Source organism: Emys orbicularis, chromosome 11, assembly GCF_028017835.1.
Source record: "Emys orbicularis isolate rEmyOrb1 chromosome 11, rEmyOrb1.hap1, whole genome shotgun sequence".
Lineage (NCBI taxonomy): Eukaryota > Metazoa > Chordata > Testudines > Emydidae > Emys > Emys orbicularis.
In genome coordinates, this window is record NC_088693.1 from 11,568,107 (window position 1) to 11,590,133 (window position 22,027).

General features: G+C 40.7%; 1 protein-coding gene across 1 annotated transcript; it reads left to right on the forward strand.

Moving 5' to 3' along the window:
• The first annotated feature begins 8,607 nt into the window (after positions 1-8,607).
• On the forward strand, positions 8,608-21,455 carry LOC135885764 (tetraspanin-7-like). Its single transcript, XM_065413669.1, has 6 exons — positions 8,608-8,682; positions 10,823-11,011; positions 16,020-16,094; positions 18,053-18,148; positions 19,187-19,336; positions 21,393-21,455. Exons 1-6 carry the CDS (start codon positions 8,608-8,610, stop codon positions 21,453-21,455), a joined length of 648 nt encoding a protein of 215 aa, XP_065269741.1.
• The last annotated feature ends 572 nt before the right edge of the window (positions 21,456-22,027 follow it).

The window sequence follows — 22,027 nt, forward strand, 5'->3', positions numbered from 1 at the left end:
TGAAGGAGACGTGAAGTGGTGTGGTCTGCGATCAAGGGCTGAAAGAACTGACAGGGGACCACCTTATGACACTTATCCAGCCAACCCCAGCACAGGGTGAACACAGAGCTGGTATAAAGCCTGTCCTGCTATCCTTAGTCCTGCATTGAGTTCAGCTTGGCTGGACCACAGAATCTGGATCTCAGTGTTTAGGTTAAACATACAAAAATGTTCATTGCAAAGTATTATTATTAATTATAATTTCTTATTTAAATATTGTCAATGTGCTCAGCGCTGTACAAGAGAAACAATATACACTGTAAACTCTGAGGCAGAGACTACAATCTAGGCAAGACCGATTCAGAGCAGATAGGATACTATCGTCCAACTTTACTTGCTTATTTTAAACTTTTAATTCTACAAGAAAGGAATAAACTATTATAAAAAAAAATTGAAATGGGGGTCTGGCCCTCTCAGAGGACGGGTAACAGGGCCTGGAGTTTTACACTTTTATTTCATTGGACTTAATCCAGCCCAGGACTGTAGTGACCATAAATCAGTATCACCTAAAAGTTTGTTGGATTATGAGAAGTGAGTTAGTGGGGACAAGCATCCACTACAATCAGCACCTTCTTGACAAACCTGTTGTAAGTTGTAGCAGAGAGGCCAAATTCTGAATGCTCCAGGAGGGCTGAGGCCCTCAAAGGTATTTTAGGTGCCTAACTCCCATTGATTTCATTGAGCCATCTTCTCAGTGATCCTTCCTGGTCAGGTTTGAGGCTCATTTATCAGATGGTAAGGAAATAACCTGCACTGAGACATTCAGCAGTAGAACATTAGAGCATAGCCAAGAGCTGACAAGCAGACAGATTGGATGCCAAGGGATCAGAAAACACGGACAGGGTGATGTAGAAAGGTGGGTCATCAGCAGAGAACTGTAGCCCAGTACTGAAGGTAACAATGAAAGAACCCAAAGGAGAAGCCGGCTAAGGATGTAGCCTTGCAGCATTCCACAGTGGAAGGGATGAGGGGGAAAAAAGTCTCCTCCACCAGAAATTAAAAAAGGATCAGTTAGAGGGGATGGTTATTGCTTTATACGTGTATGTAAAAGTCTGGATGTGCCCTGAGACAGCTGTAATAAACTGAATGAGATGAGTTAATCCATGCTTTTTCACAAGAGCACTAAAGCTAACACAAACTGGCACTAGCCACAGTCATTACTCTATGTGGGTGCATACATTGATATGCTTGCAGCCAGCTTTGATGCAGCTCCAACGCAAGCTGTTAGCAGAGGAAGGAAGGTAGCTATGGGTAGATATTTTGGACCTGGCATTCATCAGGACATTTGGTATAGATCCCCTCTGGAGAAGCTGGAATTCGACTCTGGTAAAAGTGTTCACTTTGTAAATTTGTTCCCTGGAAATGCTCCTGATACTGAAAACTGCTGCTAATACTTCATCATTCACCTTGAAGATTAACAAGAAATACTAGAAAGTTGTATTAAGAATAAAAGTGAGGCTCTGGGGTTTATTTGTCTTTTGATGCATATATGTGACTATAGTTAACCTTAACGCAAGTTAGGTACCTGTGCCCACCAAATAGAGGATAGCTAGATCTCTCTGATTTAATCTGGCAAAGGCATTCAGGTTGACTCTATTTCCACCAAAAGGGACTGATGTACCATAGCAACACAGCTGTCAACATCTGCAAATTGTTACCAAGGGCAATTTCCTGAATAAGCCTGGAGTATCTGGGCTATCATGGTCACCAGTTCTCTGAGGGTTGCATTCACATTTAGGAGTAAGGGAGCTAGGGTGACCAGATGTCCTGATTTTATAGGGACAGTCCCGATTTTTGGGTCTTTTTCTTATATAGGCTCCTATTACCCCCCACTCCCTGTCCCAATTTTTCACACTTGCTGTCTGGTCACCCTAGCTAAATATAAAAATCTTCTTAGCAGGTTCCAGAAAATTAATACCATATTTAAGCTCTTCTCAAAGAGATGAGAATAGGTACTAAATCCTATCTTCTCTGCTCCACAGATTGTGTGATGACACTGCATCAGTATGGGATGTTTCACAAAACACTCCACCAAGATAGCAAAAATACATACAGGACCCAAGTCAGAAGACATCCAAAGGTTTGGAATTCAAATAAACATCCTACTATGTGATCGTTTATCTGAATTTATGGAAGAACCAATGAGATCTCATGGCCCTCTCATACTCAAACACCCACTTTTGCTCAGTGAGACTTGGCTCCCGTTTCCTGCTTCTTGGAAGGGAGATTGGTATGCCTTGCATCAGCTGCCTGTCTTTGAATGCATATATCAATCCAAGCATTGCAGCTATCCTGCCCCAGAAACTCCTGAAAAACTGGTATTGCCCATAAAATCAGTCTATACATTTTGCTGTCAGAGTTTCATTTCAAATTGGAGCTAATGCTTACTAGTTGGAAATATTATTTGTATCCTATATGACAACTTAATTAACAGTAAAAAATATGACCATCGTGGAGACGTGGACATTAGAAGTAACCTCGTCAAATCAGCATGCTTGAAACCAAGAAATAAGGATGATCCTGTGGTTATGGCACCAGACTGGCACTCAGGAAATACTGATTAAAATCTCAGCTCGTCCATAGACTACCCATGTGACTTTGGGCAAGTCACTTAAACTCTCTATGCTTCATTTCCCTGTCTGTAAAATGGGGATGATAATAATACTTCCATACATATACTTTTTGTCTTGTTTATTTAGATTGTAAGCTCTTCAGGGTAGGGACTATCCTTTCCTATATGTTTGTACAGCATTTAGTAGAGTGGGTCTAAGGGCATTACAGCAATATGAGTAATTATAATCAAAGACCGTGTTTTTATGAAGTGATCAATTAGTAGAATAAAATGATTCACCAACAAAGAGCCTGATCAAATTCCCAATGAAGTAAATGGGAGTCAGTTCAGTCCCTCAATGAATTGCAACAAACTCCTGAAACCAACTCCCCAAATGTTATTCCAGGGCCCGGGCTTTCTGCTGAAAACATTTCAATGCATGTTGCCCAATGACTAGAGAATGTCCAAATGAGTTATTTCATTCATGGAATTATGATGTTTAATAAATTAACATTGTTAAGGCAAATTTAACAGTGGGCTGAAAACAGTAATTAATCATCAGAGTTTAAAAACACATGCTAGACATAAAGTTTGCCTATTCTCGTTAAATTTTGAAAACTGGTGAAGTATTAATGGCTTTACTGTTATTAACATACCTTGAGGCTTTAAGCTTTTCCACAGCTGTTGGGAAGCCCTTCTCTTCAACACACATAATCTGTCATTCCAGGAACCAGCTTTGTCAAGCAGCTCATTTGGCTTCAGTAAAGCTAAATGACAAAAAATACTATATTCCATGCAATTAACATGGTTTGCTTTTAATATTAACATGTCTGTGAGTCCCTAGTTTAGAGAGGAGACAAATAAGACGGGACATGATAAAGAGATGAATGGTATAGAAATGGCAAATCACTCTGTTTTATTTATCCTGTCTCCTAATGTAGTAGGATGACCAGATGTCCCAATTTTATAGGGACAGTCCCGATTTTTGGGGCTTTTTCTTATATAGGCTCCTATTATCCCCCACCCCCATCCCGATTTTTCACACTTGCTGTCTGGTTACCCTATAATGTAGGAATAAGGGGACTTCAGATTAAATAGGGGGACTGCAAGGCAACATATTTAGAATGGAAGTAAGAAATACACAGTTCATAATTAACCTGTGGAACTCACTGCCACAATATATTATGGAGGCCAAAATCTTAGTGAGACTCAAACAAGGATTACCTATTTATATGGATAATAAGAACATCCTCAGCTACATTAGGGAGCATAAAAATGTATATATGATATAAACTCTCATTGTTCAGGCCCCGCCCCTAACTGGAATGGAACATGGTCATGAGGACTGAAAACTGGCTAATGGACAACAAGCAAAGAATAACAAGATTGCGGCAAGGCCTGTAGTGGAATACTGCAGAATTCATAATTCAGTCCAGTGTTATTTAATATTTCCATTAATGACTTGGAAGGGAAATAAACAGGTAGTTAATTAAATTCTAAAATGATACTAAATTGGAAAGAGTTGCAAAAATAGGGATGACTGAGATGTAATGCAAAGTGATGGGTAGAAAGTAACAAAATAAGATTCAGCTAGAAAAATGCTAGCTAATACTGTGAAACTGGCAGACCAGGTGCCAGTTCATGCCAAGGCCCCCAGGCCTCACTGAACACTGACAAATGCATAGCTGGAAACCAGTCGGGCTCACCTGTGTTAGCATTGTTAAAATAGATATTAAGTTTATAAGAATGTGTTTAGTATTTGGACTTTATGAAATGCTTGTGAGTTGCTAAACACATTAATCTCACTTGTAATATCTGTATCCCATGTTCTAAGGTAATATTTAAGTGTTTGCTTTGTAACTATAAAAGTGTTTGCTCTGAAACTGGAAACCCCCACTGTCAGGAGAGAAGCATTATCAAGTGTAAAATATTAGTTTACCACAACAGGAGTCATTTCCTGCCCAACAAAAGAAGGTCCATAGACACCAGAGGAACCATTATGGAACATCAGTGGACCAAAGAGTTTATTGATTGGTCCACCCACACCCATAAAGAGGGGACAAGTATCCTTGTCCCATCACAGTTTGGACTCTGAGCGAAGGGAATAAAATCCCTGACCAGAAGGTTCATGAGCCACTCCAGATAGCCTGATAAATACGTCTAGAGAAAAATAACTTGAAATATAAATATTCAGTAGGAATAAGAAACTTGAGAAGTAATGAGGGTAAAGCAGACCAGTGGTAGTGGACAGCATAATGGACTATGACTTTGCAATGTGATATAGTAGCAAAAAAAAGACACTGTAATTTTTGGGCTGTCTACATAGAAGCATGACATCACAGAACAGAGAAGTAATAGTCTGTCTATGGCTAGAGGGTGGCTACATCTGGAATACTGTGTTCAGTTCTGGGCACCTCATTAACCATAAAGATACTGACATTTTGGAGACAGATCAGAGAAAATGCTCAACAAAAATGCTCCGAGGGGGTAACAGAACTGACATATGAGGAACGATTAAAAGAGCTATTTGTGCAATAGCTCTGCTAAACTGTGACTAATGGCACAGTCTAACCATCATTAATAAGTATTATTTAACACTTAAATAATACTTACTAGGGGCAGGAGGGAGGAAGAGGAATTTTCAGTAGTGCTCACATTGGCCTAGCTGCTCCCATTGAAACTGATGGAAATTTTACTATTGATTTTAATGGGAGTGGTTAAGCCAATGAGTAGTGGTTTTGAAAATCCTGCCCTTCGTGCATAGACCTCAAAGAATTTTATAGAAGAGTGTAAAAGCATCATTATCCCCGTTTTACAGAGAAGGCATCTGAGACAATGAAAGAAACTATATGATTGAACCATGATCCTGTAAAGACATATGCGGGTGCTTACCTTTATGCATGTGAGTAGTGCTATCAGTGGGACTCTCCTTGGGAGACTATCCATAGTTCTAATGCATCTCACTGTCAGGAAGATTTTCCTAATATTCAGCCCAGTTTTTTCCATCTCTCAATTTGTTCCCATTTCCTTCTAATTATAGCACCTGTATTCATTACCATCATTAGAATGGTGGTAATTCAGGGTAAACGTTTCAAAAGTGCCTAAGTTCCATTTTCAAAAGTGATTTAGAGTCAGATTTTTGAAGGTATTTAGGTGCATAAAGATGCAGACAGGCACATATTTGATTTCAATGGAGGCAGCTAGGCAATTTGAAAATCCCACTAGGTTTCTATCTATATCTTTGGATTTCTAGGCCCTGCTCCAGAAAGGTACTTAGGCACTTAAGTCTCAGGTTTGGTGCCTAAGTCCCAGGTTTAGGCTCCACTGTGATCCACAAAACTTCTGACGAACCTTGTAGGTGCCTAAATTTACTTGGCACCTTAGTTTCCAGAGTAAAAGTTCCCTATACATCTATGTTTCTGCCTCTGAGCATGCACACTGCTGCCTCCTTCCAGGCATCTGGATGCAGAAAGAGCGGTCAGCCATCTCCTGAGTGCCCCCTCCTGTAGTACCCTGCCTCTGTTTCCCCAATTTCAGGGCCCTTTAGCAGACTCCACACACTTTTTCTGTGGTCAAAAGACCCCTTTCGGGTACTGTGTTTATTCATAGAAAATAAACAAAAGTCCCAAATTAAAGTCCACCAAACAGACATTTCTCTTCCTACTCCCTGGCCGTTTTGCCTGGAGAGCTCTGAAGTCTTTCCGCTGCTTGCTGAGGGTCTCTTTGCAGGCCCTTCTGTTTGTCCCCCTGCTTATTCAGGGTCTCTTCCAAGGCTCCCTGCCTGGAGAACTTTTGCACTGTTTCCCCTGTCGGTTCAGGGGCTCTCCTGCTTTAGCAGGCAACTCCCTGCCATTCCTTGCTGAAGTCTAAGGGGATGTCTACACAGCAAAGAGAAACCCATGTCTGTTGATTCGGGCTCCTGGGGCCCAGGCTGCATGGCTGTTTCATTGATGTGTAGGCTTCTGAGCTCAGGCTGGAGCCTGAGTTCTGGGATCCTCCCACGTCACAGGGATCTTGAGCGCAGGCTCCAGCCTGAGCCTGGAAGCCTACACAACAATGAATCAGCCCCACAGCCTGAGCCCCGCGAGCCTGAGCGTCTAGTTGCTGTGTAGACTTACCCTTTGTCCGAAGTCCCAGGACTCTGCTGGAGCCTGCTTACTCCTAGCAGTCTCTGTTCTCCCTGACTATTTAAGTACTTATCCACAGAGGAACAGTCATGGGGCCAGAGAGAGAAGAGTGGAGTGAGAATGCTTCTGCAGTCCAGTGATTGGGGCACCCATCTAGGAGGTAGGAGACCCAGTCCCCCTATGCCGATTCCCCTTTCCTTATCTACTCTACAGTGGAACAACTTCAACAGGAGAGACTGAGAGCAGCCCATATCAGAATATCCTATAGCTCAGTGCTTAGCTCACATCCCTGAGAGGTAGGAGACTCCTTGTTCAAATCCCTTCCTCCTCTGATAGTGAAGGGGGGAATTAAACCTGGGTCTCCCACATCCCAGGTGAATGCTCTAACTACTGGGATAAAAATTAGTAGTAGGTGGGCTCCTCCTCCATGAGCCATTTTGTGTGGAGTGAGGCCAGTAACTAACTCATTTCTGCAAGAAGCTGTTTAGGCAGCCTGTTCCTATTAGTGGATTTGCAAGCAGAGACAGGTGCCTTCCTGCAGTCTGGACTTAACCACCTATCTCCATGAGAGGGGTGGACCTTAGGACACACCCCTCTGGTTGGCATTCTATTGGCTACTTGAGGTGGCTTCCTGCCTTGCAGGCTGGCTTTCGATGCAGGGGCGGCTCTATGTTTTTTGCCGCCCTAAGCACGGCAGTCAGGCGGGCTTCGGCGGCATACCTGCAGGAAGTCCGCGGATTCAGTGGGGTTTCTGCAGGTGATCTGCCGGTCCCACGGCTTCGGCGTACCCGCCGCCGAATTGCCGCCGAAACCGCGGGACAGGCGGACCTCCCGCAGGCATGCCGCCGAAGGCCACTTGACTGCCGCCCTCACAGCGACCAGCAGGCCGCCCCACCCCGGCTTGCCGCACCAGGCACGCGCTTGCTGCGCTGGTGCCTGGCGCCACCCCTGTTTTGATGGATCACAGTCTAAGGTGTCTATCAATCCCCATTGATTATATAGGAAGCCTAGGCACCTAACTTAGCTTTGAGGATCCCAGTGTTGTTCCTGTGATTTTCTCGGCACCTAAAAGGTAGGTGCTGTGACACTGAGCATTGCAATGCCTAAGTCCCTTCATAGATCTTGTCCATAAACCAAAGTTTTCAAAAATAGCTACTGTGTGTTCCTCATTTTGTGGGTGCTGAACTTGAAATCCTGGGAATTGATTTGCAGAAGTGCAAAATAATTTCCTTTCAGGCATTGATGGATTTCATTTTTAGATTAGACTCACCCTGTTTCATTTTTCTTTGCTCCCTCTACTGACACTGCAGCAACAGCCACATCACAAACTCTTCCCAGAACTCTGCTTGAATCACTGATGACACTGTTGTACCAGCAAGACAGTGAAATGAAAATGAAACTTGCTGGCTTCTGCTTTATCACAACTGCAGGTCCAAATCCATATTTTCCTAAAGGAAATAGACCAGCTGGTTAAAAACATATTATTTTCAGGTTTCTAGAAGGCATCACACATTGTAGAAAGACAGAAACAAATGTCAATACTTCCCATTGCACTTCTGATTGTTGGGAACCCATTTTGCCTTTTGTATGTAGCTAGTACATAAGGGCAAATTCTGATACCTACATATGGGGAGAAAGGGTATCTTATTCCTTGAGTATTCCCATTGGAATCAATGGGGGTACTGACAGAGTAAGGTACTACTCAATAGGTGAATAAGCACATCAGAATGTGGTCCTTAACAATTACACCTGTGGATCTTTAATCTAATTGAAGTTTGCCAATAAGAGCGGGACTAGATTTAAATTGCTGACAAGGGTGGCAATTACAAACCCATATCAGAAACATTATTTCTTTCTCTAGTAGGAATAGTCTAGTGGTTAGCTGGCAAGATGAGGAAGATAGATTCTAGCAATAAGCTAATATTAATTAAAGTTTGCTTATATTTTATTGATTTGTTTTATTGGGTAAGATTTTTACTATCTTTTGACTTATCTCTTGTTTAATCCTGTTTGGATCTTAATTAACTTTTTTTAAAAACTTCTTGTCATCTGAAAAATTATATTTATCACACTAATGAATTCAATGAAAAATATAACTGTCTATGTATGTCTTTTAGTTTGATAATAATCTATAACTCCTAGATGAATGTTAACATGTATCATATGACTAGAGATTAATTTTGAAATGTGTAATAGGAAATGCTAATCAAGTCTTAATGGCTCTTCTAATCCTATGTGGTCATTTGTTGGGTTTTTGTTGTTTTTTTCCTGTTGTTTTTATTATTGTATTGGGTAAGTATAGTGCTATGTAACTATGGATTTGTGGATGTATGTATGTATGTTTCAATTTCTCTTAGTGTGTGTATATATAGTAATGATACAAAGTACTATATTTTATAATAGTGATGCTATAGCATTAGGGTGATTCACTCTAGCAAGGATTTTATTTTATTTTTTTTAAACTAGTGTCTGCTGTAAGATATGTTGTAGGTGATGTGATATGCTGTGTTGTTTGTTTGTTTTTAAGTTTTTGGTTAATGCTTGTCTAGGATAATTCTTCTAGTTTTTATCCTCCAGCAGTTTGTTGGTAAATGACTGGCTTCCACAAGTTGTATCAACTCTTAACCTGATTTAAAGAGGATTCAAGACTACTAGGAAGGCACTTTTTTCTTTTACGAGGCCTGGTGGAAAATGAAGCGGATCTATTTTAAACTGCGTATTAAAGCTTGACCTGCTTATTTCCCAAGAGTTGAGTTTGACTGGCAAACAGTATTTGAAAGTCTTGTTTTGGTTTGTGTAACTAACTAGTTATTAATGTGAAAAACTAATCTCTCTACAGAGAAAGCAGTTAATCACACACAAACTTTAAACAGCAACATTCTGGAGGAGGTTTTCCGACAAGTATAAAGAAAGATACTATGTTACCATAGCCTTACATATAAACCTAATTTTTTTTTTTAATAGGAATCTTTGTTCGATACAAGTCTGGGTTTATGCTGAGAAAGGAGAACCTAATCAGCTTGTGTGTGTGTCAAGTGTAGATATTCTTAAGTCTCTCTTTTCCCCTCTTAGACTGTAAGGGACTCCCTCCCAGATCTGTTTACAAGTGTTTCTTTCTTGGTTGGAGGGATCCTTGTTATATAATAGGAGGCATTTCCCTATCCCTTTCCTAACCTACACTCCTTCCCTCCTTTAACTAAAATAGGGGAGATGGGAGTTGCTCACTGCTTTAGAACAACTGATGTCAAAAGTCCAACTCTTGTGGCAGCTCACTTTTGTCAGTGACCACTGCTGACTCTACCAATTTTGCTTAGAGATAGGGTGACCAGATGTCCTCTTTTTAAATAGAAAGTCCCAGTTTTTGGGACTTTTTCTTATATATAGGTGCCTATTACCCCCTCACCCCCTGTCCCATTATTTCACAGTTGTTATCTGGTCACACTACTTAAAGTCATCTCACAACAAGTCTTGTTCTGTCCATTCCCATATACTTGAGAGAGGCAATGGAATGTCTTCACTGTAGAGTTAACTTGTGTTGCCCCAATACAAGCCCATCCCCCCACAAGAATCCCTTGAGTGTGATGATGGTGGCTTAAATTGAATTAGCTAGCCCCAGAAGCAGTACAGGCTACAGCTGGAGTTAACCCAACTCATCAGCTGCTAACACAACAGCAGTGCAGCTCAGGTGTTTTCGCAGTTTGGCTGCTCTCACTCAAGCTAGGGTAGTCAAGAGGAGTTGACTCAACGTTGAAGGTGTAGACAGACCTAGTCAGAAGTAGACTTGGATGCCCTGTCTTTTCCTCCCCCACCCTCCAAAGTCCATGAAAGACGCAACTTGCTATTATGGTACGCTTGGAGATGGGTGTCATTGTACAGCTGGAAACTACTGTGACTATTGCCTTGAACAAATAGCATGATGTTCCATTGTGCTAAATATGAGATACCAACAAGTAAAATCTCTTCAAAGAGGATTCTTATATTCTAGTCTCTTCAGTGGGCTGATGGCTATTGGGAGCTACATCTTGATAAAGGATCTTAGGAACAATCTGAATGATCAATCTGACAGACTTTAATGATACCTGCTCTCTCCCCCTGCCCCTTCCAGGTTTCTGGGGTTATGCTCCTGTGCATAGGAGTCTCTGTCCAGATGAAACTCCATGACACTTTCACGGTGGTGAATGAAGCCTCGTCTGGTGTCCCTGTGATTATCACCATTGTTGGTGGTGTGATCGTCTCCGTCTCAGCCTTTGGTGCAATTGCCATACTGAAATCCAATCATACGATGATCAAAGTGGTAAACAATCTCTAGCTTGATGTCTTGTCTATGTGAGCTCTAGAGTGTAAATTTCAGAGGTTAAAGAAATCTTCCTTAAGCAATAGGGTGGTGGCAGCAATGGCTATATGTTGAGGGTGCCTTGCTGAACCCCACATACTAACTTCTGCACTGTCCACACCTGCCTTCTAACACTGATGCATCTGATGTTGGTTTACAAATCTCTGTAGAGTAAGGTTGTACTATGGGGTAAAGTGAAACAAGCTTTCATCTCAAATGTAACATGTTTGGGAACTGAATTGCCAGTGTTTATGAGTGTGAAAGGGCTAATTATTGGAGAACAAACATGCATATCCCTCCTTCCAATTGCAGGGCTACCCAGATTCTGAGTTTTATATATAAAACTAATACTCCAGTCTCTGATCTGAGTGCAATTACTTTAGTGGGATGGGATAATGGCAAAAAGTTAGCTTCTAAAAGGCTGTAGCCAAACCTTTCAAATGTGAGCACTTAAATTAGACTGCTCAAGTCATTTTCCGGCACTAAATGAAAAACTTGATTTTTTTCAAAATTGCTGAACATGTGCATCTCCTGTTAACTTCAGTGGGATCTGTGTCTACCAGGCACTTAAATCCCAAATCCATATTTAGGCAAAGCTTCAGCATACTTGAGTTAAATCCTCTTATGTGGGGAAGCTTTTTTTCCATGCACTGTGTTGATTCAGATGCTGCAGACATCTTTTTGCCATTGTTCTTGTAGCACAACTTTCCATTGAAACCAATGTGCAAAACAATCTGACGTTCACAAACAACTGAACAACACACACAGTGGTCTGTACAGATGTTGATGTTGCCCATTTATTTCAAGGGCTACTTTTGTAGTTAAAAAATCCTGTTGTCCATTACAAATATGAAAAGTACTAGGTTACCTCTTTCCTCCTTGCTCACTCTCCGCATACTGGGTTTACCATCCTACAGTTCCTTTCCTGCCTGTTATAGGGTCTCTCTTTCCACTAATCAGGAGCGCTGCCAGCTTTTCTGCCGCCCTAGGCCGAAATACCGCCGCGGTCGCCGCCCCCCAAATTGTAGTGCCCTAGGCGACCGCCTAGGTTGCCTAATGGGTTGCATGGCCCTGCCACTAATGCCACTAGGAGTTGAGCACATTTCTTAGAAGACAGGACCTTCTAAGTCCCCCAAATCAATAGAAGCAGCAGACCTATAGCTGTAGCCAAATCAGCTTCTGAAATAAACCTTCTTGTTTTGGAAAGAACAAGCCAAATATCAGCTATGTAACTTATAGCTGTTACAAAGTTTTCATGTAACTAGTATTACATGTATCTTAAATTTTTCTTGAACAGTGTGTCTTAAGTACTAAGCACTGTAACAACTGGATGACCTGGCCAGCATATATAGGTCCTGACGCTAGGAGAGATGCAGAGTCTTTGTGGGTTTGGGCCCTAAATACTCAAACTTCACTTAATCTGAAGGAAATCAGTGTTTGTTTGTGTGGTGGTTTTTTTTTTTATTTATTTTATTTTATTTTATTATTAATTATTATTATTATTTTAATTAGCATTCTCTGGGAAATGTGGCTTGGAAATGTGTGTCCCTGGACTCTATAGCAGATAATGGCATCTAGATGCCTGTTGCTAGTTTGTTAGCAAACTACTATGTTCTAAATATCTGACCATGCCAATGGGTAACCAAAGTAGCATCTTACTCCAATAAGAATTATAAATTGGCTGACTGCAAAGGAGACTTTGGAATTAAGCAGGAAACAGAACCCCTCCTACTGGGGATATTTGTAAGGCAGGAAGGAAAGGGAGAGGTTGTAACATTTACGTGCATAAAGCCACAAGAATCAAACCTAGACTCATATAATTCCTCCAAAAAATACCTGGTATTTTAGATGTTATCTGCTATTATGGCAGACTATACTGTAGTGCAAGCATCACCAGATTTGATCAGCCATGAGAGAGTATAGGAATGCATTAATTATGATTTCATTTAATTACCATTCTCTGACAGAAGTGAGTGGGAACAACCAAAATCTTCAGTGACCTGTTAGAGTAACTATTCTAAAAACTAAAAATCTGCAAAACCATAACCATCCAAATATGTAACTCATACATTTACTACTCATGCTAGTATGTCTTAACCTGAATGTGATCAACCTTAATCCTCCTGACCCAAGAAACTTACCTCCTTACACTTTATTAATGCAACTACTTCCAAAGATAGGCTTCCTCTGCCAATCTCTAGAGCAGTGACTGATTTGACCAGACCATCTTCTAGTCTCTGCAAAAGCTTGAGTCTTGCAGCACCTCTCTGAATTAATCTAGTTCGGTCCCCACTTCACAGATGGGTAAACTTGTTGCTTTTCTGTCTCAGTGCCACAACAGGAACCTAAGTATGAGAGATGGTTAAGTGAGACTAATTGGATTCACGAAGCAGCCCAGGAGACGTGCCTGATGGCAAAATAATGTCTTTCCTAGTTAGCTTAATGTGGCTTCTCCTGCTGTCTTGTGTATCTGCATTTAAGTGAACACTATTAGTGTCTCTTGGAAGATATGGCCAAATCCCAACAGCAACTGTATTCTGTCTAAATTTCCACTGCACTTGCACTTGGATGCAACAGCCTTCACAAAGAACCATGTAGAATAGCACTTTCAAAGGTGCCCAGAATTAACTTCAATGGGAGCAGAATTAGGACAGCACCGACAGTTGCTGAAAATGTCATCTGTAGTGTTTTAATAGCACACAGCTGTCCTTGTCTTAGGGATGGCTGCATGTCAGTACAGTAGATTAAGTGATATAGGGCCAAATCTTGAGGCCTTGATTCAAGCAAACTCCCATCACCTTCAGAATAGCTCAACTTCTGATGTGTTTAGGATCCTTTGAGGGTGCAAGTTGCCATGAAACCATAGAAATATAAGACTGGACGGGATCTTGGGAGGTCATCTGGTCCACCTACCTTTCCCTCCTCTGTGCTCTTCCCCCAGGAAGGACCAAGCATACCTAGACCATCCCTGATAGATGTTTGCCTAACCTGTTTTGAAAAACCTCCTCTGATGGGGATTCCACAACCTCCCTTGGCAGCCTATTCCATAACTTAACTACCTGTACAGTTAGAAAGGTTTTCCCTAATATCTAAGGTAAATCTCTCTTGCCACAGATTATGCCCATTACTACTTGTCCTACTATTTCAGTGGACATGGAGAACAATTGAACACAGTCCTTTGGATAAGTCTTCAAATATGTTAAGAGCTGTTATAAGGTCCATGCTTGGTCTCCTTTTCTCAAGACAAAACATGCCCAGTTTTATTTCACCTTTCCTCATAGGTCAGGTTTTCAAAACCTTTTATCATTTTTGTTGCTCTCCTCTGGACTCTTCAATTTGTTCACATCTATCTTAAAGCATGGTGCCCAAAACTGGACACAGTACTCCAGTTGAGGCCTTATTGTTCTGCTCTACTTGGCACCAGTAACCTCCAATGTCTTACTTATGATACTCCTGTTAATACAGCCCAGAATATTAGCCTTTTTTGCAATTGCATATCACTTGTTCACTTGTATTCCGTAACGCCCAGATCCTTTTTCTGCAGTACTCTTGCCTAGCTAATTATTCCCCATTTTGTGGTTGTGCTGTTTGTTTTCTCCTTCCTAAGTGTTGTACTTTGCACTTGACTATATATTGATTCTCCAAATTGTCAAGGTCACTTTGAATTTTAATCCTGTCCTCCAAAGTGCTTACCCCTGCCTCCTCAAACTTGGTGTCCTCTGCAAATCTTCAGCATACTCTCCACTCCATTATCAGTCATTAATGAAAATATTAAACAGTACTGGACCCAGGATGGGACTCCACTTGATCCGTCCTTCTAGTCTGACAGACAACCATTGATAACTACTGAGTATGGCTTTTCAACTAGTTGTTCGCTCACCTTATAGTCATTTCATTTGGACCATATTTCTCTAGTTTTCTTAGGAGTGTCATGCGGGACTCTGTCAAAAGCTTTATTAAAATCCAGATAAATCCAATCTACAGCTTTCCCCTATCCATTAGGCCAGTAACCCTGTCAAAGAAGGAAATTAGGCCAGTTTGGCATGATTTGTTTTTGAAAAATCCCTGTTGGCTTTTCCTCTACAATTCTACTATCCTCTAGGTGCCCACAAATTTTTGTGTTTAATAACTTGTTCCAGTATCTTTCCAGGTATGGAAGTTAGTCTGACTAGTCTAATTCCCCAAGTCCTCTCTGTTCCCCTTTTTAAAGATCGGTACTATGTTTTCCCCTTCTCCAGTCCTCTGAGACCTCACCCATCCTCAATACATTGTCAAAGATAATCGCTAATGGTTCTGAGATTGCTTTAGCTAGTTCCTTAAGTATCCTTGGGTGAAGCCCTGCCAAGTTGAATACATCTATCCTACCTAAATATTCTTTACCCTATTTTCTTCATATTGGGCTTGGTCCTTCTCCTTTTTAGTGAAGACTGAACACATACAGTGCAGTCCTCTAAGGCCATCTAGTAACTTAAAATATTGCCTGTAATATCCCACAAAACTTAATTGCAGTTGAGACAGAAATCTGACTGTAGACAATTACACACTCCCCAGAATATTTGCTGAGTTGCACTAACTATAGCAGCTCTTAACAATTATGGGCTGACACAATCTTTCTGGATGTGTTCAAGCACCCTCAACCTGGCTACTCGTGACTGTGACTGACTGACTTACATCTTATTTTTTTTGTCATCTATTACTGCCAGAAGTGACTTGGCCATAATGGATGCACAGTGTGCTGGCCCCTTAAGCTTACATTTCCCATGGCAGATCTTCCAATTTTTATATACATTTAAAATTGAACTATGGGACGATATGAGGAAAAATAAAACCAAAGTAAAGGTGCCAGTGCCTCTTGATACAGTATATGTAACAATGACTAGTGATGTGTTTGGTTGGATTAATCTAAAACAAGAGTGCACTAACTGTGCATTGTGGGAAGATGAATGTTACCTGAAATTACTGTTGTTAGTTCACAGGCATGCTGCTGATTATCTTCTTGATTGAAATCATAGTTGGCATCTCTGCCTATGCTTACAGAGGGAAGGTAGGTGTGTGGAAACTTAAAGTATGTGTAGTGCTAATAAATGCCATGCTTTCTTAATGTGAGAGGTTTCAAGTACAGGGTCCTTTCCAGGAACCCTAGCTGGCATCACACATTTCTTTGCTTAAAGTGTATTTATGGTTAAGAAGTTCCTCTATAAAAAGCCACACTAATTGCTCAACAAAACTCTAAGTAACTTGCTCAGTTGAGTGACTCTACTTGTTAGCACTGAATTTTACTCCATACAGCAACATTACTATAGTTTAATTCCAAATGTAGAATATCTATGGATTCTAGGTTGCATTTTATTGGGGCAGATGGACTGTCAACTGAGCAGATTTGCTCAGTTGGCGATGGAGCAGCAACCTATGGAACCACAAGTCTCTCTTTTAAAATATAACCACATGCTGAAGTATCTACCTGAAAGCTTTGCATATGAGGTTGATGCTTCTGAACCAGTAGCCACCATTGCTACCAGGGAAGTAGGGACTCAAAGTATTAGCATAATAACTTGCAGGACAGCTCCACAGATTTATCTGACAAAGCTTCATAGTTAAAATTGGTCTGAAAACCTAGTTGGGTTGGGTGGCAGCATGCTAGACTGCCAGTAATTGGTGTTCGCATAGGTTGCAGGTGGGAGAGTGGAGATGGGTAGACCTAGAACTTCAAGCCTTGGCCCATTGGAAGCTATAAAACAGCGTGAAGAAAAACCTCTCTCTAAAGGGGAGGTCAAAGAGAGCACTGGTACTCAAGGTAACCAAATACTATGACTATAGCATGCAGTTGGCTCTTTACCGAGGTGGGGCAGGAGGGAAATGAGCAAATGCAAAGGTGTAGAAATAGAATTATTGCTTTGTATATGTCTATATTGGCAGAATTCTAATTCTTTCCTAAAAACTCAACTAGGTTTTCCTTATGGGTGGAAGCGAGGGTGATCTTAACATCTGATCTCCAGTATTAACTAGAATTGGTATTCCCTAGAGTTATATTGATGATCTGAAACTAATGGTAAAGATGTTTAGGTCGCATCTTCTGCCAAAAAAATATTTTACACTTAGTTTAACATCATAATTGTAAGTCCAAAATCACCACTGCTATTTCTAAATGTAAAATAGAATCTGGGAGAAGGCAGTATGAAAAAATATATATTTTGGCTGTATTAGTGCAGCAGTCAAGTTGCCAGAACTCATTACGGGTTTGAGCAAAACCAGAAGCCTTAAAAGGAACAATGCTCCCATAATCTAAATCTGGCTGGAAATGTTTTCAAACTGCATAAACCACATAATGTTAACTGTAACACTGATGGCTACTATTCTTCCAGTAGCTTAAGAATTGTCCTAGTTAGGGAAACGACAATGCTCAATAGCATCTCTGAACCAGAGCTTGGAGGTGCTCAATGAACCAACTGCTGAGAATGGGGTACAAAGAGACTAGTCCACAGAAGGCCTCACTACTAGCAGAAATTGAATCCATGCTACATAATGGTCCAAAATGCATATAATGGTCTCTGCCATAACTAATGTCTTGTGTAGAGCAATAACAAGCATTTAGGGGTAGGTGTGTGCGCGCACACACACACACACAATGGAGCAATTTATTAAATAAGTTCTTTTTTTGGCTTGGGACTTGCACTTAAATATGGCTAACAGCCAGACATCCCTGTCTCTGCATTAATAGTTCAATTTAATGTCTGTTCTTGAAATTTGAATGTGAAAGGTTCCAAATGCAAATATTGTGTTTTGATACAAGGTCTCCTAGTGAGTTTTCAAAGATCACTTATTCTTTCATACCCCTTCTAGTTAATGTTGCTATTTTTGTGGTGAAAACACATTGCCAGAAATAGCACCCTATGTGGGTCCAGTACTTCCATGATTCTCTGGAGGAGAATGCAGTGTGCAGGAACTAGTCCACCATTACATATCCTCTGTATGCATACATAACCAATTCTACTTTACTTACAGCTGCATGACAACCTATTGAGAAGCTTCCTGAAGACTCTTGACAAATATAACAGAGAATCCCAAGTAACCAAAGGAGTAGACCACCTACAGGAGAATGTAAGTGATCTCTCCTATGCTACAATGAATAGAGGAATTCACTATAACTCTGTTTGTATTGTATTCCTTTGAGGGCACATAAAAATGGAGTCTGTCACTTCTGGGGGGTCTCCATCTTTCTCTGAACCTAAACTCCAAAAATTTGCTCTGCTTACCCCCTTCATAAGAGACCTATATCTTGCTTTGGTTAGTCTGTTAATAAAATTTAAGTATAGAATCTGCTTCTGCTCAAACTATGAAGTGATCCTACTTTGTTTTCTTCAGCTTCTTGGGGCTGGTACAACTGCATTAGAAATGTGTAATCAAGCTGTAATAAAAGAATGAGGTAGGAGAGTTCTTTTCCCACAGAAGATCACAAAGCAAAATGACTTGACTAACTGAAATCCTATTTAAAAAGAATGCTCTTCATATCTAGAACATGTCTAGTCTTATTTAACCAAAATTAGACTTGCAGGCTAGAGGCACTCTTAACTTGCTTCTTCCAGAAGAAAACGAGTCTAGGCTTGAGGTTTAACAAACTGAACTAATGTGTGTTCAAACCAATAGCATATGAAATCTAACATCTTTGCCTCATGTTGGCAAGAATCTGAACTCTCTCATGAATGATGATCAATTATAACTGCAATAACCTATAGAGCTCTCTAAATGAAGATCTAGTCAAAAGAAACATGCTAAAATTTGTTAGGTTATTTTGCAATGAATAATTCAACCAGGCATAAAAAGGGCAATCCACAAAGCTAAATACTCAAAGGGGAGGCAAGCAATGGCTTCTAACAAACTCTTCGAATAAGTCTCACTTAACAACGTGACCAGGTCTATGTGTGCTAGAACTGGGAAGTAGGCCACTTACATGGATCAGCTGGAAGGTAACTTGGCATCCTAGGACTGTCTGCTGCTATTGTAATAATCTGAACAGATTTGGGAGTCTTCCTAAGAGAGCTCTGCTTTGGGCTCCGGGTGCTACAAAAATCACTGTAGAAGAAATATTTTTGCTTAAAATTCCACTATTTCACTTATTTAAACTGTTGTTCATTTCAGTTCCAATGCTGTGGTGCTCAGAATTACACTGACTGGTTCAATACGACATTTGGATCTCTCAATTCAGCTGTTCCAAATAGCTGCTGCAAGATGATAACGAAAAGTTGTGGAATGAATCTAAGCAACGATGCTGCTAACATTAACCAACAGGTATCTTAACAACTCCTAAGCTCTAGCAACCAATTCTCTCTCTAGGTAGCACGTGATGCCAACCTGTCAGAGTGCTCCTGTAGCCTTCATTGGGGAGACTTTAAATTACTAAAACTATGGCCTACAGCCTCTGTCTATAATGCAGCTGGCTGTTTCAGAAGAACCGGTAAGCATTCCTTTAGAACAAACCTGTCTAAGGCATCTGTATACCCTCATTACTGTAGTGCCTCTCAATCTTAATATAGTTATCTTCTGTTCTCTGGTAGGGAATTACCACTATCTCCATTTAACAGATTTGGAGGGGGGAGAGACTGCAGCACAGAGGAAGTAACTTAAAAAAAATATATGGAGATATACCTGTCTCATAGAATTAGAAGGGACCCCGAAAGGTCATTGAGTCCAGCCCCCTGCCTTCACTAGTAGGACCAAGTACTGATTTTGCCCCAGATCCCTAAGTGGCCCCCTCAAGGATTCAACTCACAACCCTGGGTTTAGCAGGCCAATGCTCAAACCACTGAGCTCAAGACCACACAGGAAATCTGTGGCAGGGGCCAGGGAATTAAATCCAGACCTCCCAAGTCCCAGTCTAGCACCCTAAGCACAGAAACAGTCTTCCCCCTTCTTTAAAGAGAAAGGTCCAGAAGTATATATCCGTGGCTGAAAATGCAGGAGGTGAACTTGTCTAAAAAGGCGACTAGGTAACATTTGTTCTCTTAGTACCAATATAATGATAAAAGTAGAATAAAAATAACATTTAGGCTTTCTGTCCCTGTTAAGTTCAGACAGAATTGCTCAAGTAACCTTATTAGAGGTTGTGGGATCCATGTTATCAGTGAAATGACTGATGCTCATTAGCCCCCCTCATCCAGCCTTCTATAGGGGAGGTATAGTATCTTGCTTCACAACTAAACTGACCATCAGAATTTCTAAATCTAGCCAAAGAAATTCTTCACTCCAAATATATCCCTCACTTTTCAGCACTAGCCTATCTTAGAAGGCTGAAATATGCATGGAGGAAGCCAGCATGATGCGATTTGAAGCAGCTAACAGAGAACAATCAGCAAAATCACTTGTGTGCCGAGTGGGCTTGGAAAGCTTTGCTGGATTGCAATGGCATTTGGTTCTGCCTACTGTAATGCTTGAATATACTGGTGAACTACCTATAATTTAAAGCTACCCTTAACTGAGTCAGGTGGACCTTTTCTAATTTGGCATCACCTGGTCTTCTCCACTATCTCTTTGACTAGGTAGTTATAAAAACTGCATGGTGGAAGGAAACGCATAGTTATGGAAAAACTATTTTCAGTAGGGGCCACCAGTCTCTCAAAATCCCTATTCCTCCTCCTATGCCTGAAGTTCTTTTGCTACCCATTGTTTGTACTTTGGCATTTGCCCTGTGCTTAGAGTCCACCCATCTTGCATGTCTGTTCATGCTACTGTTTCTGTTTTGCTAATCCAAACATGGGCTTTTGGCTGTAGGACCTTAAGCACCACAGAGATCACCCTCTGACTCTTTCTTCCCCACTCCACCCCCTAGCTTTGAGTCTTTCTTTCCTAACTATGCAATAATTCTCACCTTAACCATTATGTTGTTCCTTGAACAGTAGTACATTCTCAGCCATAAGAATTTGTATATTTGAAATTGCAGCCTTATTAATTACTGTGTTAATTTTTGTCTCTTGCGAGCCAGCTTTTCTTTGATAAATATCTTTAACAAAACTTGATCAACTACAATTGCAACAAAGTTTGGGTTATCTCTTATGGATGGTACAATTTGGCTGCTGTACCCATTGTAATAGATCTTTCAAAAAGTGGTACCATATTTATATGCAGTTCACTTTCTACTCTTATAGGTACTGGATTCCAATGTACATGCCAGATGCAGTAATTGGCAAACATTTTCTCCCTCCCCCTGCCCCCCCCCCCCGCTAGGGATGCATTCAAAAGCTGAAGAAGTGGGCTGAAGAACATATTGCTCTTATTGGAGGGGTTTGCATAAGTGTTGGATTTGCACAGGTAAACATTGTGTAGTGCCTGTCTTGTGTTCAAACTGCAGGTGGTGGTCCTCATGCAAATGAAACATGGGAAGAAGTACAAGGTTCAATATCTGAAATACTGAGGCGGAATAAACTAAATGGATTTAAATTAGCATGTAAATTACTGGATAGTAAATGATTTAACACTGTGAAAGAAGCAACTCTCTTAAACTTGGTCCACTACACCCTTGCTTTGTGATTATGGACTGAGAAAGCACTGGTCATATTTTGACTAACGTGTGAAGGGCAGCAGTGCACTAGACAGCATGCACTAGACAACTTTGATTTAGTTGGTGTTGTCCCTGTTTTGAGCACGGGGTTGGACTAGATGACCTCCTGAGGTCTCTTCCAACCCTAATCTTCTATGATTCTATGTTAAATCTGCACAAATGTTCTAAGCATCAGTGCTATGGCAAAAAAGGATTTTTAGCTCAAGTAGTATTAGTGGATCCTGTCTGCAGTAAGATGGTATTTTCCTAACAAAGGATCCATTAAAATGTATGGGTAAACTGTTTAAAAACTACTTTTAAACACTAGCAAGGTTAAGCTTAATTTCTTCTTCTTTTTTTTTTTTTTTTTTTTTTCCTTCTCCCCCTCAGTTACTTGGGATCTTATTTAGCTACATGCTACTGAGACTACTTACTGAAGATTATGT